General features: G+C 44.6%; 1 protein-coding gene across 2 annotated transcripts in view; it reads right to left on the bottom strand.

The window, feature by feature from the left end:
• DISC1 (DISC1 scaffold protein) overlaps positions 1 to 18,942 on the bottom strand; it is a 364,802-nt gene that overhangs the window by 205,627 nt on the left and 140,233 nt on the right. For both annotated transcript variants that reach the window (XM_045783648.2, XM_087863118.1), the window contains exons 7-8: positions 9,657 to 9,711; positions 5,220 to 5,322 (exon numbers count right to left, since the gene is read on the bottom strand). In XM_045783648.2, the coding sequence (XP_045639604.2) occupies positions 5,220 to 5,322; positions 9,657 to 9,711 (158 nt within the window). The remainder of the gene's footprint in view (positions 1 to 5,219; positions 5,323 to 9,656; positions 9,712 to 18,942) is intronic.

The following is an 18,942-nucleotide window of genomic DNA, read 5'->3' as shown; positions in this document are numbered from 1 at the left end:
AGTTTTGGAGTTCTAAGATCCTACATAAGGTTACTGAACTTGAACTGGGTTTTTCCAACCTCATGTTAGGTGCTTATTCTACCAAATACAACTCGATAAGTGACTTGGTCGAAACATGGCCACAAATCACTCATAAAGGGAGGGAGGAAAGGAGGTTGGGGAATGAATCCTGTACTCAGGTAGGCTGTGTCACCCGGTCAGTCTCCAGCCCTCACTATGACTTTCATCTAGGGGCACAGGCCATACACACACACACACACACACACACACACACACACACAGAGTACTACATAGGTCCACAGACATTTCCATCTGTAATGATCCTTCTAAAATTATTCACGTTTACATACCCAAATTTGAGCTAACCTTCTTTATTGGAAAAAAAGAAATAAAGCCATGGCTGAAAATCATCAAACGCCAAAAATCATAGAGTCCTGCCTCTTTTTTCTGGTACAACACAATATCTTTTGAGGAACTCTAAGCTCAAGTCCACACGGTTAGGCAAGACCTCCCACTCTGTCACTCAAAGGCTCCCCCTCAACGATGTCAAGGCTAGCGCTAGGAGCTTGCACTAGCAGAATAAATTCAGCCAACCAGCACCCATCAACATGCCCCCCACCACGCCACCACCTCTCCACGGAAGCTCCTTCGGCTGGAATTGGCCATTTTGTGTCCATTTTGTTGCTTTCTTCCAGTGACTATGATTTCTTGAGAGAGCAAAAGCATTTTCTGTGAGCAGAGCCCTTTTGAACATCAGACATTTTAGACGTTCACATATTTCACAGAGAAGACAGGGAGTATAACACCCGAACACACGGGATTTTACATAAAACATAGACTGCTTCTAACAGCTTGAGAAAGTGTGGTACCGAGTGGAGAGACTAAATATACAAACAGACAATGGCCAGATCATCTCTAGAAATAGCCCTCTGACCCGCAACCTGCAGCAACCTGCCCAGGAAACAAACGCCTATACCTACAATAACCAGCCAGCTCTAAGGCAGGCAGTAGGAAGCCAGATTGCTATTTCTAGTAATAATCCAGGAAACTAAACAATCTCTTCTGTAATAATTGGTCCAAAATGGCCAGAATTTTATTAATAACTGACAGCTTCCCTAATTTTTGTCCCTGCTTCCAACTTAGGACCAGCCAGAGAAAGCCAAATATGCTCCCCAAACCAATCACACAGGATGCTCTAATTAGCCTGCCTCTAGCTTCCCCAGCCTCCCATCAGAACATACCTGAAGCCTTCCCTTTTTTCTACTCCAAAGCTTTCCCACTTTTCTGCCTGCCTTTGAGTCTCTGCCAAAACTCAGGTAATGGTGGCTGACTCCCTTGCTATAGTAAGCTCTGAAACAGCTTTCACTTCTTCTCATTTGGTCTCATTTATTTCCACACTGGACAGACATCATCTTTGAAAAATCTTTGCTGGGCCTATCATCTCTTCCAGCCATTGATCTAAATTTTTTAGTGAAAGAGAAACATTCTGAGCTTATCTAGAAAATCTTGTTTATGTCTAGACAGGCTTCCATTTAGACACTAAGGTATTTTCAGTGCAGCTAATTTTTATTCTCTGTAAAGGAAAAGTCAAATTGGATAGAACCATCGTTTAAAAAAAAAAAATTGGCTTGGAGTACCTGAGACATCTTGGTATGCTACTTAGGAATAAATGATGATCTGAACTGTTCGTTCCTTGGAAACAAATAACGGGAGGCAGGTGGGCAAGAAAATAGACCACAAACTGAGGGATGACCCAGAGGAGGTATGAAAATAACAGATTCTGGGGATCAGCAATCAACAAATGAGGTGCATTTTTTTAACATAATTACTCATATTGACTGTCTTCTGAGTGCCGGGCAAAGCCCAAGAAAAAAAAATAGCAGAGTGACTCAACAGATGGACGGCATCAACGACAGTGGGTGATCCAAGCAGGGAAAGGCTGGAGCCAGAAAGGCACTCACCATGTCAGTATCAGAGCAATACCAGAAGCTGGGCATCAGAGAGCCAGGCTTTGAGCCTAGAGGAGGGGAAATGGTCAGAGCAGGGCAGGCCCCCTGCAGATAAAGACTGGGACACTCATCGGGTTACAGAGCATCGATGGGGGCAGAGCCCAGTTACAGGACCTGGGGACCCATCCAGGACTGCATCTCAGCAGCAGTGCAGACCCAGAGTCCAAGACAGAAGGCCAATATGCAGGGAGGATGCTTGTTGCTGGAGCTTACATGTAGGTTACCACCACTTAAATATCTTCTGTGTCTGGGCATGAAAAGTCCTGGAGTGTCAAGGATGTCATAGCTGTGAGGAGGGGGCAGCGTGCATGCAGAGGGTGGCACGGGACTAAGCTAAGGCACTAGCACTCATCACCAGAGGCCAGTGGTTGGGCAGGGGCCTAGCACAGTTGTAGAGAAGGCGATCGGTCTGAACTTCTGATGTTGATATCTTAACCACAGAGCCCAGATCAACCATACCCACCACACACTCTCTAGGCAGTGTGGCGGTCAAAGCAATCAATCTGTGGGGCAGAGGATAGAGTTTCCAGTGAGGGTAGCAGAGAGGTGAAGGAGCCCTTATCTGGGCTGGGCTCCCTTTTTTGAAAGTGGATTCTCCAGCCCTCCAATTCAGCCACTCTTGCTCTCCCTGCCAGGGCCTGCCCACATTGCAGATCCGTGATGTTTTAAGTGACTAAATCCTGTGGTTGACTTATTATGCAACAATCAATAACGAGAACAGATTTTGGTGTCTGAATCCCTAAAATCTGAGGCACTGACAGTGGGACCAGGTGGCAGGCAGAAGCCTTAACAGGCCTCAGTGAAGGCTAAAAGGGAAGCAAGAAAAATATAATTGGAAGCTGGAGGAAAGGGGACCCTTGCCATGTAGTAACAGAAAGTCTGGTATCATTGTCAACTGCAGTAACAGAGGAAAAAAAAGTTCCTAATGAAGTTGGTCATCCAGCCAAGGAAACCCCAGTCAGAACACAAGAAGTGCCTGCCAGCGTCCTGTCACTGCCTCCAATGCAATGCAAGAGAAGAGAAGCGAGCTAAGGAATACACTGTTAGGGGCGCCTGGGGGGCTCAGTCGGTTAAGCATCTGCCTTCAGCTCAGGTCATGATCCCAGGGTCCTGGGATCCAGCCCCATGTCTGGGTCCCTGCTCAGTGGGGAGTCTGCTTCTCCCTCTCCCCCTGCCCTCCCTTCACCCACTTGTGCTCTCTCTCTCACTCTGCTCTCTCTCTCTCAGATAAATAAATAAAATCTTAAAAAAAAAAAAAGAACACACTGCTAAACATAAAGGAGCTAGAACTAGATGAGTCTGAAAATAAAACCATTTCTTATTCCCAGTCTCTGCAGATAGCAAACAATTCTTAAATTAAGAGAAGGTCTCAGTCTATAGACCAAATCAAGGAGTGAATCGAAGAAACTTTCAGACAGACAAAAGACCCTTGGGAATCTTAAAGACATCCCCTTAAGACCCTCTTCATTCAAGAGGGAGTCTGAGAATCCCGAGCGCATTGCCCCTCAGCGTTCTCACAAGACAGACCAAAATGGAGAAAGGTTTCTTTCTCTTGGAGAGGTTTGTCATAGTTTTTGTCTAATGGAGTGAGGGTTTGCCATTCCAAATGTACTAAGTTAGGCCTGTCAAGATCCTACAGGAAGTGCCTTTTCCCTGCTCAGGTCCTCCCTGCTGTGGAGCTTAGCTCAAAAGGAAACAGAAACCACATTATGTACAGAATGATGCCCACCCTGGCACTGGCACAGCCCATGGGGACAGCCCGTAACTGGGAAGCCTGCTCGCCAACAGCCTACAGAGTAATCAGGAAATAGGGAGGTCAAGAGGTGAGTTCCCATCCCAGTTAATTCAGGTCATCCTCCACCGTTTAGGCCTCACTGATGTTCTCAGCTGATCAAAGAACTAAACATGAAACCCAGGCTCCATATGCAATAACCATCTTAAGAATTTTCCCTGGGATTCTAAAAAGAGATTATTCACATTTGAGAGAGGGATATCCCTGCTGCCTGAATGATACATCTCGTCCCTTGGGCTTAATAGAGACACATCCACCTGTATTCCTCAGGAAGATATATGGATTAAGAAAGGCAAAAACACTAACTCAGAAGCAAGATTGTGTTCAATCTTCTTTTTTTTTCCTCTTAGCAAATGGGGCCATAATTTCAAGTAAATGGCATGTGAAGCTATTAAGAGCCAAGCCCCACATTCACACTTGGATGTTGCTCTGGTTGTAAATAATACGCCTGGCTGCACCAGGAACCAAATCGCTCGTTAGCTGCCAACATTAGTTGTTTAATGATCTGAAGAGCAGAAGCTGCCAATTATTGTACTCCTTCTTAAAATGCCATTTAAAACCCATACATGTAATTATTATACCTTTTCGTTAAATTTTTATGATTCTTCTGAAGCTGATGTGCTGTAGATTCACTCAGCCTGTAAAACTCAGAGAATACTTGGAGGAATCACACCTAAACTTGAGCCCCTGCTCTGCCACCACTTAGCTAACGGGCTGAACTTAACCAAAGGATATACCCCAGGGCCTCAATCTCCTAATCTGTTCATTGGGACCCCCTATCCCTCCCACCTACCTAATCCAGCTGTTGTGAAAACGAAATAAAATACAATACAGGGGAATGCCTGAAAGCACTCTTCAAATGATAGGGTAAGAGACTATTTTCAGAGACCTTCTAATTAAAGGGAAAATATATTCCTAATAACTAGCAGATGAGGGAACGATTATGATATTCTGAGAATCCTCCAAAAATCGAGTATCTCTAACTGGGATGTGAAATTGAGTACATCACCTTCTCTCGTGTTATTCTCTCTCCCTATAGGAAGGGGCTGACCATGTCCAACAGTCTCCAAGGAGCCTCGACAGACACAGAATGCTACGTAAACACCTCCTAGACTTACATGGCATGCAGCGTACCTAGTCTGTTAAAGAGACAGAAACCAGAAGTCCAAAATATGGTACCTACACAGACAACTTATTATTTTTTTTGTTATATGTGCATATGTAGTTTTAAGAGTCTTACAAGGAGGCATGCTGCCCATTTAGTCCATGAGTTTTAGTGAGACTTCCCACAAAAGCTCCGTAATGTCCAAGTATGACATAAGTAACAGGTAGGATGTTACTCGAGGACAAAACCTGGATGTGGTAGCAGCTGGCATCATTCCCCTCAACTGCTTCATGTCCCCTCTATGTCCAGTTACCTGATATGGCGAGCATTTTGGCTTCAAGCAACGCCGGGAGTTGGGTTTCAATGTCATTTACTTTCTTCCTGAGAGTGCTGCTGAGTTTTTCGCTCATACACACCTGGGGGACAGAAACAGCCAGAACTCGTCATTTACTCAGGTAAAAATCAGAAGGCAATGGACCGGCCCGTGAGAGATTTCTGGGTTTATAAGCAATTAAGAAGGGTGATAAAGAGTAACTGAAGGAGAGTTATTTAAAAGCAAGCAATGTAAAAAGAAAGAAAAGAGGAAAGAAGGGAGGAAGGAAGATGAAGGAAGGTAGGTAGGAAGGGGCAGAGGAAGGAAGGAACATGGAAGGAAGGGAGGAGCATAGAAGGAAGGGAGGGAGGAAGGGACGGAGGAAGAGAAGGACAGAGGGAGGGAGGAAGAGAAGGACAGAGGGAGGGAGAGAAGGAGGGAGGGAGGGAGGGAGGACTAAATAAAGCAAGCATTGGCACACTCCAAGCATCAGGTCCCGTACCCTCACCACACCCACACACAAATACGACAAGACCTAACACACCAGAATGCAACCACAAACTAGAGTAACCTCGCCACCCTGCCTACTCCCTCCCCAGGGTTACTCCCTCCTTCTGAAATATTCTTGCCCCAAGTGGCTTAGCCCACTCACACCCTTCAGGGCTCTGCTCAGACATGACCTGGGAAGAAAGGCCTGGCTGATTACCTGTATAAAGTAATAACCCTCTCAACCCTCCCTCCCCTTCCACCTTCCCCCTGCGGGATTCCCACCATGTCTTCCCCAGCTGGCATTATTTGTTTTTATTCTTCTGTTTTCCTACTATCTCTCTCCAGCAGGAAGCAAGCTCTCTGTGAGCAGGGACTGTGCTCTGTGTCTGGCACATGGTAAGTAGTTACTGAAGGTGCACAGCAGCTGAGATCAAAAGCAGGCTAATTATTAGTAGATGCTGTCAAATGAAACTTTAAGGGCACATATTCGCTGGCAAGTCAGACTTGAAAAACAGGCAAGTAGACCTCAATGAGGTTTACAGGTTTTATCACGTATTTTTTCAGGATACTCAAACACTTCCTACATTTTTCTTTGGCTCTTTCAAAAATAGCAAAAATCTGAAATCTCACTTTCTTTTTCCAAATGTCTTAGGTTATCTTTCATTTTATTTGAAACAAAAACATCACATTTTTTTCCTTTTTTTTAAAGCAAAAACCTCATATTCGATTGATATCTACACCCAAATTAGTGAGTACCCAGAAAAACATCCAGTTCGACCAAAGCACACAGCTCAGTTGAATAACAACGAACATGTGTATGGAGACATTTTGGACGGTCCGCAAAGGATACCTGTTTTCTTGCTAAAAATCTGATTCCATTCAAAAACTAAAATTAACCCAGTTGGGTTCATAGAGCCCAGAGAAACTATAAAATTCAATTTCCCCAGAAGAATCTAGATCTCGTTAGATACCATCAACTTGAATTGTTTTGCTTAATCTCAGGCTGGAATTGAAATTATTTTTGGAATCAAAGCAGACCTCACCCATCCTGCCTAAAATGTTATACTATTTCTTTCATGGCCTTAAATATGTTCTTTTCCATTAAGCAGCTGTAACTTCCCAAATCTCTACAAAACTCATTCTCTGGATGAGAATCAAGGCCTCGGTGTGGTGGCCTCCACGCCAAAGCCAGCATCGGCCGTGACGAGCATCCCCGTGCCCCAAGTGAGAATTCCTAGACCCTCTAAACGGTCCTGAGATTTGTCAGGAGTCCGAACTGGGTGATAAAAAGAAGATGTTCTGGATTGCCCCCCACAGCACTCAGTCTTGGGTTGGCCCAGTGCCTGATGGTGGGCACATCCCTTTTTATCCCTCTAAGAATGTCATCGGAAGTCCAGGAACATTTCTGCTAAGTCCGTAACACCAGCCATAATTCTTATGTCTCATCCAATGATGTCCGGTCTTCCTGATTTTAGTTAACAGCTTCTGTTAATCATAATTGGGTCAGTTTCTCCTTTGTTGAGCAAATCTATCCTTCAAGCCGTTACTATTAATATGAGACCACCTTTCTAAATCTTCTTATTAAATTGCAATGTACATTCTTTCAAGCACTGCTGCATGTAATCTAATATCTACCAATCTTCAGATATTCCATTTATTTCCAACTATTTCTTCCATGTCATTTATCCCTTAATTACCTGGTTTGGGGAGCCATAAGCATCAAAGAAATGTAATGAATGAAGGAAGGTTCCATCTCTCTTTGGGGGAGGAAACAAATGACTATCAGATCTATATATCTTATACACTCAAGGAAGAAAACTGGGCCAACCTGCAATTTTTATCTCAAGGTCATGAGCCAATCGATCCCAGAGAGTAAAGTTGTTTCTGTGTGACCGAGCAGTTTTGTTTCCATTCCATGTGTACTAATATATGCCCCCCACACACACACATTTGTGTATGTGCGTTCATACACCCACCTATACACACATACACGCCCCAGAAAATCTGCATCTCCTTTTTATTTTCAGATTAAATTGGACCCTGAGGAACTCATTATCAAATGAAGATTTGGATTTACATTTTAAAATCTTAGATATGAATTCCTTAATCTTATGGAAAAGCAAGGGAATTAGAAGTTATTCGTAAGTGCATTAGAGAAGGTATGCAAACAAAGCCAATCACTTTTGGCATTTGGGCAAATCCAAGAGCTTTAACAGTAGCTGGAGATTATCAACAAATCCCCCTATCGTGTGCATGTGTTAATATGTGTGTGTGCATAATATAAAATGTCCTAGAAAACACACTCCTATATCAATACCATGTGTATTCTGTACTAGGCATGCCTGCATGCTCAGTGCTGGCATAGGGACTCATTCAGATGACACCCAGCACGTGCCAACACTCAGTAAATCCAAACCCTAGAGTACTTCCGCCTTTCTATTCTATGCAGAAATTAGGATGCACCCGATAAATGGCACACCAGAAAATACGGGAGAAGGAATACTCCTACCCCCTGCTCCATGCAGGAAGCTTTGGTCTCTCCTCACCTCCCCAGTGACTCCACCTGGCAGACAGCCATAGAACATGAACACTAACCCATGACATCACCGAAACATATAGAGCAGTAATCCAGGTACGCCCTCTAGCGCTTCCCCTCCTGCTTCACGAGACAAAATGGGTAAACTGAGTCAGTCTCACTTGAGCAGGGAAGAAGGTCTCTCAGCCCTGGGCGGCGTGAGAACCCATGACAAAAGCCCTTTACCGGACCCCTGCCTGGGGATTCTGCTCCTTGCACAGCTCTGAGTAAAGCAGTGCCTTGGGTCTCACTCTTTTTCCGGGAAACTTTCTGGCAGGACAACTGCCTATCAAATTGAGGCTGCGTGATTTTTTAGCAAAATCATTTAATGGTTTTCTTTGGTTTTTTGTCTTTTGGGTTTTTTGGTTTTTTTTTTTTTCTTTTCAGAAAATGGACACAAAAACTGAAAAAAGGTCCAGAAAAACTTTGGACACTTTTGCCAACAACACATCCCCAATCTCAGCCCAGCTGTGTGACGTGTAAGCCCCTTGGCAGGTCTTCCTGATCTCTCTACTGGGCGCTGGGGGAGGGCAAGAAAACATTCCTTCCAGGCCAAGTGGACTCTTGTCTGCTTTGCTCTCTGCTCAGAAACCTGTTCTTTTGTACATTCTGACAATCTTATAACCAGCCCTGGCTCCCAGACCTAACGCAAATAATTAACAATTCATCCCAGTTCTCTGCCACACATTTAGTAATTCATAGAGTAATTGATCCTCCTTCTCAGTTTGTCAATAACTCGGTCACATATAACCATCTCTGCAGGGAAGGATTTTGTTTTGTAAACTGTGGTTATCCTAACCAACCATGACATTGACTATTTAATTGAATTGGCTATGTGTTCCCAGGGAATAATGCAGGAGTGCACTATCTCTGTACAAACTGAGGTCCTGGTATGAAGTACAAATGGCAGAGAAGATAGGAAAAATTATTCTGAAGTCAGTTTAAAAAGTTTCAAAAACAAACACCTGCTATGCCTTTTCCAAAATCTGTTTGTGAGGATCCCTGAACACTATCCTCCCAGAAGAAAAGCATTTAATTTTTTCAGATGACTCCCATCCCGAAAGCCTTTTCATGCAAAGGCATTTGATGGTAACCAAAATCATTCATTTCCCATTCCCTAACACTGACAGCTCCTGTGAAGCAAAGGCCAAACCAGTCAATCCCTGGGGGACCACAAGCCAGGACCTCCACCACGAGAGCAGCCCCCATTCCCGGCTCTTTGGGCTCATCACCTGGCCTGTCGAATGGCTCTGTAGACTCTACACTTCTTTCAGATCCATGAGCTAGACTGAAATTTCATGTGAGCTAGACATGACATTAAGTCAAAAGAGAACTTCAGAGACTTTAGAAAATAGGCATATAAAGGTACTTACCTTAGCAGTGATGTCCTTAAGTGACAAGTTGAGGGATTTTATCCGTTCCTGGAGGCTAGAAGAATTAGAAAGAGGACATTGGTATTCTTGGAATCATAGTTCCATACCACCACATAGAGGAACTCTGTGAAAGGGTGAACTTTCCATCAGCCCAAAAGCTGAAGAACAGTGGGAAAGATGATACCAAATTGGTTCCATTTGACTGTGGAATTAACATGCTGCGAGGAAGCAGATTTCCCCTCCCTAATTATGTTCTACTTAGGCTAGTACTTAAATCTGTTCTTTCCATAGTGAACATCTCCATAGCACACAGATAGGGTAAAGTAACAACCCAGATGTCCTGGCAGCAAAGGATGAAAATTTACATTCCTATACGTTCCAAGAAGGATGGTCTACATAGGGTGGCATTTCACGGGCAGTTATCAAATATTATCTATCCAGGTACACTGTGTAATCCAACAAATATGCACCAAGCACCTTCCGGGTTTAGCAGTGAGGTGGAACATTTAGGAAATACTTATATTTAAAGTATAGAATATCCTCACTCTCTCTAGCCTTATCCCTTCTTCCTTTTTCTCCTTAGCACTATTCACCCTGACACATTCATTTATTCTGGTAATTTCTGTCTACCCCACTGGAATATAAGTTCCACCATTACAGCAACCATCAGTTGGGTTCACTCCTGTATCCCCAGTGCTTCAGCAATTCCAGCAGCTTATAAGGAGGCATTCAGTCAAGACCTACAGGATGGATGGATGGATGGACGGATGGATGGATGGATGGATGGATGGATGGATGGATGGACAGATGGATGAAACTAAGAATCAGACCTTATTCTCAAAGTTGTTACCTAAAAGAGAGGAAGTACACACAGACAATCAACTACACTATAAAGTAAGATTAAAAAAATTACTATCGGAAATAGGAACCCAGTGCTAGGATCAAACTGCTACATAAAAACTATCACAGGCAGGGATGCCAGGGTGGCTCAGTCAGTCAGTTAAGCGTCCAATGCTTGGTTTCAGCTCAGGTTATGATCTCGGGGTCATGGGATCAAGCCCCACATCAGGCTCTACACTGAGTGCAGAGTCTGTTTGAGATTCTTCCCCCTCCCTCTCCCTCTGCTCCTCCCCTGTTCATGCCCCCCTTCTCTCTCTCTCTCTAAAATAAATAAATAAAATCTTAAAAAAAAAAAAAAAAACCTATCAGGCAGATACTGTCTCCAAGGGCATAGTGAAGACAGTAAGTTGGGTAGCAATTTAGAAAACCATGGGACTAGTGGGAGAGCTTCCTGGAAGAGGCGGAAAGTGAACTGGGCCTCAAGGGAAAAGAAGGAAGAAGGAAACTCCAGAGAAAAGATGAGTCCAACTGGGCCATATGGTTTGCAGAGGTGAACTGTGATGGACAAGAAGGGGAAGGATTTTTCTGATGGGGGTGGGGGACAGGCAAAGGACAGAAGAGAAAATCTGTCCACACCTGTAATGTGTGCTTGTTTATTTAGGAAAGTAAGTGGGGGAAATGCTAATATTTGTTTAATCTCAGTGGTGGGTAAATGAGTATGTATTTTTCAATGTGTTTAGAATATTTACAATCAAAATAGGAATATCAAAAAGGAATATCAAGGGCAAACTATAGTCAATACTGAATGCTGGACTGAGGAGTTCTGAGCTTTATCCCACAGGCAATGGGAAATTATTCCAGTTTTGAGCAGGAGAGCAATAGGAAAGAAATAGAGTTTTTCTGGAAAATTAATGGGCAGAACTATGAGAGTTGGAGGAGGCAGGCAGGCACCTTCAGCAGAAAACCAGCTGGGAGGCCCAAGGGCAAGAACAGAGGGACAGAAGTCAGAAAGGAAAGGAAGGCCGGGATTCTTCCATTATGTTGATGCTGAAAAACAGTGAAAACATATGCTCTGGGTCTGTTCATTCATTCATTCATTCATTCATTCATTCATTCATTCATTCACAAACTCATTAATTCTTTCAATATCTCCTGGGCACCTAGTAAGTTATGAACTCAGAATATAAAGACCTGGTTCTTGCCCTCAACAGCTCACTGCTGCCACACAATAGCCCAAAAGAAAAAATGTGTGTGGGGGGGGGAGGTATAGGTATAGGTACTAGAAGAGAAAGGGTCACTTAGCAAAATGGGGAGCTGCCAACGCAGGGAAGGTCAGGTTTTCTGGGGTCTGTGTAGGGAGGGGTGTCAGGAAAAGTTTCTCTGGCAGGGGTTGCAAAGTATCCGAGGGAGGTGGCCAATTTGCCCACTGCTGCTGTTCATCAGCTGTAAGAACTGGTTTTGAATGTCATCACCTCCACCAACCTGTGACTTCTGAGTACAACCAAGTTCATTGCAAATGCCCTGGAACTGGGGCAGATCCATTCTAAACAAGTCATCCCCACTTCAGACCCGCAATCAACAGAGGTGGGGCACCCTATTGAGCTGAGGTCAGATGACAGCTGACAAAGAGCAGAGCACATGGCAGGAGAACCTTCTGAATTCAGGAGTCACGATAAGACAAATATCAGTGTGCTTGGTGGGAACAGTGGGAACGCACATGTGGAGCCCTGCCTGGAGAATTCCAGCTGGCCGGATAGAGGCTGGATCTTTCAAAGGCAGGTAAGTTTGAATGCCATGCTAACATGAAGAGTAGGGCACGGACCCAGCCACTCGAGATGCTGGGGAGAGAAGGGCAGAGGGTGTCAAAGATGCACTTGTACCCATTCTGCCTCTGATTTCAGAAGCAGCACTTGCTTCGTGCTGCTAATGTCTGCTGTCCACACTTCAAACTTCCCGTGGGCAGAAATGTACTTTCCCTTGCCAGGCTGATGGGAGTCCATGCAACTAATAACTTTTCAGGAAACAGTTCTGCACAAAATTAATCCTATATGATGAGCACTGAATAGTATTTTATAAGTAGGTGTTCCCAGCCACACACAAAGACTAGTTCATGCATTAACAGTGAAGATAGATAGGTGGTGGGTCCACGTACTGACCCCGAAAATTCAGCTGACCAAATAGCATTGCCTTTAATTCACATGCAATAGGTCAAGAACCAGCCTTCCAGGGGTTGACACAATTCATTGGTCTTGGTTTGGCTCTGGCTGTATCCCAGAAAGAAAATGAGTCTCCCCTCAAATATCCATGTTAGAGCAGGGAAGCAACGATGCAGATAATTGAATGCATTGTTTCATATTTGATTTGATTTATATTTAATTTATTTAATTTATGCTGTATTACTTTTTGCAGTAGATTTACCTTCCTAATTATGTTTTGCTCAGGCTAATATTAACGTTAGTTGCATCCCTGGGGTATACACAGAATGAAAGCAACGGGGGGCAGAAGGATATGAGTAATCTACATACCAGGCTAGTGGTTTTCAATCTATTTTTAGGAGCAGAAGTCTTCCAGACAAATTTTACATAGAACTGCAATCTATATATAAAATCCATAACAAGGAGATCCGTTCTGATCGAGGGTGGGTGTCTGCTGTGGGGTACAAATGATGTCACACTGACCCCACACGCTTAGTGCCCCACCATCACCCTGTGGCCCCTGAACCACTTCAGACCTAATTTATTAAAACTGAGTATCTTTGTGCAAAGCAGCCATCCTGGCAATAGTAGTGTCAAACATTTATTGAGCACTTCCTGTGTATCAGGCCCTCTTCTACATCCCTTACATACATGAGCATTCTAAGTTCTCACAACTCTGCGAAGTAGGTACTGTAATATCTACATTTTCAGACAAGAAAAGTCAGTCAATGAGAGATTTAAGTAACCGTCCCAGGGTTAACCCACTGGTAAGTGGGTAAATGATGACCCAGGCAGTCCGGCTGTCTGTTCTCCTAACCACTAACCGGTACTGCCTCTCCTAGAAGCTGAGTACTTACTCAAAACATGCTTTCACTGTCCAGCCTGACTTCTAGAATCTTATTTTAGAATTATGTTAAATTTACAAGACAATCGCTATCATTATTTGCAAATGCACATTATTCTTTACTCACAAACTGGTGTTTAAATCATATGACCAAAATTCACCTTCAACAAACGAAGCCTTTGAAAAATCAAGACTATTGACAAGAATGCGCAGCAGAGAAAGCACATCAAGGGTAGATGGGCCTGGAGCTGGTGGCGGCAGAAGAACTCGAGGGCAAAGGGGTACTTCTGACTTGATTGTGTCCCTCTCCCTCCAATTCATTATGTTGGTGTCCTCATCATGGGACCTTCTTTGGAGACAGGGTCTTTCCAGAGGCAATCAGGTTAAAGCGAGGACATGAGGGTAAACCTTAATCCAACATGCCTGGTGTCCTTATGGAAAGGGAAAATTCGGATACAGACACACACACACACAGAGGGAAGACCATGTGGGGACACAGGGAGAAGACAGCCATCAATAAGCCAACGAGAGGGGCCTCAGGAGAAATGAAAGCTGTCGACACCTTGCTGTTAGACTTCCAGCTTCCAGAACTCAGAGACAGTAGATTTCTGTTATTGAAGCTGCCCAGTCTGTGGTACCTTGTTATGCCACCCAAGCAACCTAACCCACGGGGGGGTTCAATTTTCAACTGAAATTAACACGCAATTAATCATATGTGTTATTAAGACCCTACATACTGGTACTCCAGGGCCCAGCAACAAAAAGTCGCTTCTCCGTAGCAGCAGGCAGACAACAGACAACATGACAGCTCTTTTGTTTTCTTCAGACTGACAGACGGTTCCATTTGCAGCCCACCCAAGTGGCAGACTGAGAGGCTACAACAGACATGTGCAGAATGCAAAGGGTCCTACTGGTAGCATGGGAGCTAAGGATTTGAGGGATGGCTGTAAGAAAAGTTTACATAAGGGGGTGGCCTGGGTGGCTCAGTCAGTTAAGCATCCAACTCCTGATCTCAGGGCCTTGAGATCAAGCCCCGTGTCAGGCTCCATGTTCAGCTCCATGTTCAGCACAGAGTCTGCTTGCGATTCTCTCCCTCTCCTTTGCCCTCCCCCTGCCCACGATCTATAAGTTGATTAATTAATTGATTAATTAAATCTTTAAAAAAAAAGAAAGAAAAATTTACAGAAGAATGTCTTCGATTTAAAAAAAAATATGATGATGGGACCACTGGGTCAGTATAGGAGCTCACAAATGCCCGAGCTTCAGATTAGGAATGTAAAGGGGCTCTTTTAAACACCCCTGTAGTATCACGAGAATGCTACCACTGGTGTCAAAAATATCAGTAATAAAAAATTCAGCTTGGGGAGGGACAGATTGCTTTTCAGCATTAATGAGAAAGGAAGATGGGACGGAAGTCAATCACGGTAACGAATCTAAATAGCACAAGCCAAGACTAGCAAGGGCCAGAAGGAGCCATATGCAGGACACTATCAGCCAGGTAGTTTGGGTTGGATACTCAGGTTGAGAAACAGTTCTAAGGGAGAACAGGCCAACCAAAGGACTACCTCTGCTGCTACCACTCTGGCCACAGACACTGCCCTCTGAAATTCTACAAAGGCCTGTGAGCTGATTCCCTGCTTTGCCATCTCCACTGCTTGGCTCAGATTCGGCTCCAGGACACCCAGGGAAAGCCAAGGACCAGCAGGGCACACCTGCCATCACATCTCTGACTACCTCTCCCACAAGGCCCTCCTTCACCAGCTCTGTGCTGCCACAGAAGCCTCCTGACAGCGCCTCCAATCTGCCTTGGGGGTCACATGCCCCTCTGAGCCTAGATGGTCCCCCTGCCCCCAAGACACAGGCCGGGCCAGCCCTTTCAAGTCCTTCCTCTAATCTTACTGTCTCAGGGAGCCAGCCTGACTACTCCATTTAAAACTGCAAATTCACATCCTCTCCTCTTCTTCCCCCACAGCGTTCACTACCTACTAACCTACTATGTGATCTACTTGCTTATTATATTTATTGTTGCTTTCTGCCTCCTCCCCCTAGACAGAGAGCTGTCAAGGGCGATGACCTTTCATGAAGAAGTTCCTGGCACATAGTGGGTACTTAATTAATATTTGCTTAGTGAGTGCTGCTCACCTTCTTGTCTTCTTTCTAAGGAACACATTAGTCCCTGCCTTATTTATGGTTCACTTTCCATGTTTTCAGTTACCCGCGGTCAACCAGTCTGGAAGCAGATGATGTTCCAAGCTATCATCAGAATGTCAATAGTAGCCTAACGCTACGTAACATGCCTACGTCATTCCCCTCACTTCATCTCATCATGTGGGCATTTATCATCTCACGGCAAGGAGGGTGAGTACAGTACCGTAAGATTTTTTGAGAGAGAGACCACATTCATGCAACTTTTATCGTAATACATTGTTATAATTGTTCTATTTCATTATTAGTTATTGTTATTAAGCTGTTACTGTGCCTAATTTATGACTTAATCCTTATTATAAGTATGTTTATACAAGAAAAACCATGGTATAGGTAGGGCTCGGTACTGCCTGTGCTCTCAGGCATCCATTGGAAGTCTTGGAACATATGCCCGTGGATAAGAGGGACTGCTGCAGGTGAAGCATGGTGGAAACACCCACACCTCTATCAGAGATACACTCAAACCATAGGATGGTGAGAGGCTCCATCTTTGTCCCCACTTCCCACTACTATCCCAGCATCAGTGAAGATTAAAGGCCATGACTGCTCTTGACCATCTTGCTGTAGGTGGAGCTTTATATGAAGAAGAAGAAGAAGTTAAAAACCTAGAGTCTACTCAGTAAGCTCTCCACTCCTCTTCCTAAATCCCGTATCTTAGCACTCTGGCTCTCTTTGACTTATCTCTTTCGGATGGTTTCTCTTCATAGACTGTGTGTAGGCTGAATTGTATTCCCCGAAAATTCATATCTTAGAGTCCTAACCAACCCACACCCCGCATCTCAGAATGTGACCTTATTTGCAAATAGGACCATTGCAAACGTAGTTAGTTAGGAAGAACTTATTGGGGTGGGCCCTACTCCAATATAACTGTTGTCCTTATAAAAAGGAGAAACTTGGATTCAGAAACACACATAGAAGGAAGAATGTGGGAAGAGACACAGGGAGTAGAATGTCACCTATAAGCCAAGGAGAGACACTTGGAACAGATTCTTCCCTCAAGGTCTTCAGAAGGACCCGCTCTGCCCGTGCCTTGATCTTGGACACAAACCAAACATGCTACATGTCTGTGTTTAAGCCACCCACCTGCGGCACTTTGTTATGGCAGCCCTAGCAAACACTGGCACAGGAATGGAGACGTGTGGAGAGCTAGAAGGTCAGAAGTAAGGACCAGGACTGGACCCAGAGGTCCCAGCCTGGAGCCAGGTGCTAGCCAGTGCAAATGAGTCCTCTCTGCCGCCAAGCTGCCAAGGCCAGAGGGTCACTCTGTAAAATTCAGAGTGATAGTGCTTAGAATATCTTGCTAATCTTCCTCAATAACCTATCACTGTATTAGATATCTATTTGTTTAGAGAACTCCACACCCCAGTCAAATAGCAACCAACCATTATTCACTCCCTACTTCTCCAGACTTAGGGAAGCGTAACTCAAAAGCCTTATAAGCAACTTGAATCTGTACCCTCTCTTAGTAATACTTCCAATAGTTCTCATAGATCCAGGCATCAGAGGGCCCTGCCCTGATCCTCCATACTCTTGGAGCGAAGCCTCCACAAGGCCAAAGGTACATGCCCATCCGGATCTGGGCCAGGCAGCCAAGACCAGAAGTGCCTTTCCAAAGAGCCATGAGACTGCTTCCTGCCAGGACTCTTCTCCAGGTATTCCTCTCGAGGGTGGAACACTGCACTGAACAAGACACAGGATGAAACTACAAATGGGGAGAGAGACAGAGGAGCCGGGAGGACAGACCTACAGGCCCAAGCACTGGTTGAACAGTGGCTACCTTGAAGGTGTGGATATTTCTTGGACATGCAGGCCAGGCATTCACGTGTAAAGCCCATCAGAATCCCAAGGCAGGAAGGACAGATGCCAGGGTGAAGAGACAAGGTCAGGCAGGCATTCCATTGGTCCTCTTCCTCTGGGCTACAGATGTCAGGTGGGCCTGAAGTGACTCCTTTGTGTTCATGTCTCACTTTATGTGGTCTTCCTTCGTTCTTTATGCTTCCTTCTACCACCACCACCCTTGGCACCAGCCTTGGCCCGGCACATTAGACCACACCCAGGATGCCAACCACACACCTGCCGCAAAGACGAGCCTTTGAAGAACAAACTGCGTCCCTACTCTCATCTGACCTTTGCTGAATACAAGAATATTAATGCCTCTGAGAATTCCACCACCCCACTAACTCTCTGTAAGACTCTGAACAAGTCACTTTTTTCTGGAGCTCTATTTCCTTATCCACAAAGTGAGGCAGTTGAGCCAAGTTATGTCTAAGAAACTTTCAACCCTACCACCCAAAGTTCTTTTACTATTCTGCCATTCAAGATTCTCTTACCTATATTATTTTATCTGCAGAGAGCTAGAGAGGCTAAAAGACACATAGGTTATATAAAGTGCCAGATGATGTTGGTGACAGAGGCAAAAACAGAGACCAGATGTCTGTCATTTTTCTAAGCAAGGCACAATTTTTCAGCCCTCAGAACAGAGTTGGGCAGAAAGTCTGCTCTCTGTTGGCAGCTGCCTGTCCATCTCCTGCCTGTGTATACGTGACCTGATGCTGAAGTTCCATTTTAGCAAAAAGCTCTGGGAAAGGAGGAGGAATATCAATTTCATCTCCAAACAGTCTTCTCCCGGCTCCTCTGTCTCTCTCCCCATTTGTAGTTTCATCCTGTGTCTTGTTCAGTAAAAATAAGTTGAAGAATGAGAGATTGTTACTGAAGCAAGAAATGACATAAAGGGCAAAACGACAGCCATTGGCACAGGTATTACTTGGGTCTTGAATTAAAAAAAAAAAATACAGGAATCCGTTGACATTAACAACCTTGCCAATTACTGCTTTGTCCTCTAACCTTCTGTCAGGGGCAAGTGGTTAAGAAAATGACAGCAAAAACGGCTTTAGGAAATGCAGGATTTTATCTACTTGGCCTTTTTCCTTCTTTGGACCCTTCTTGCCTCACAGCTGATAATGTCACATGTCACCGATGGGACATGCATGGGGCACAGACCACAAAAATGCCAAGAATTCCTCCAGACTTCGGCCAATCTCAAGAAGGCATGATAGGGCACATATACTCATCAGGACCAAGCCATTCTGTATGGCTGTAAAAGCTACTGAGCTGGTTACCTGAGACATTTACTCTTGGGGAAGCCTGCATAGTGCAGTGGGAGAGGTATGCACCAAGAGCCTGGAGCTCTGGCACCCCATGC

The sequence above is a fragment of the Ursus americanus genome, chromosome 6, assembly GCF_024610735.1.
Source record: "Ursus americanus isolate L20-20 chromosome 6, mUrsAme1.1.p, whole genome shotgun sequence".
NCBI classification, from domain to species: Eukaryota; Metazoa; Chordata; class Mammalia; order Carnivora; family Ursidae; genus Ursus; species Ursus americanus.
This window is presented reverse-complemented; position numbering and strand designations above follow the sequence as displayed.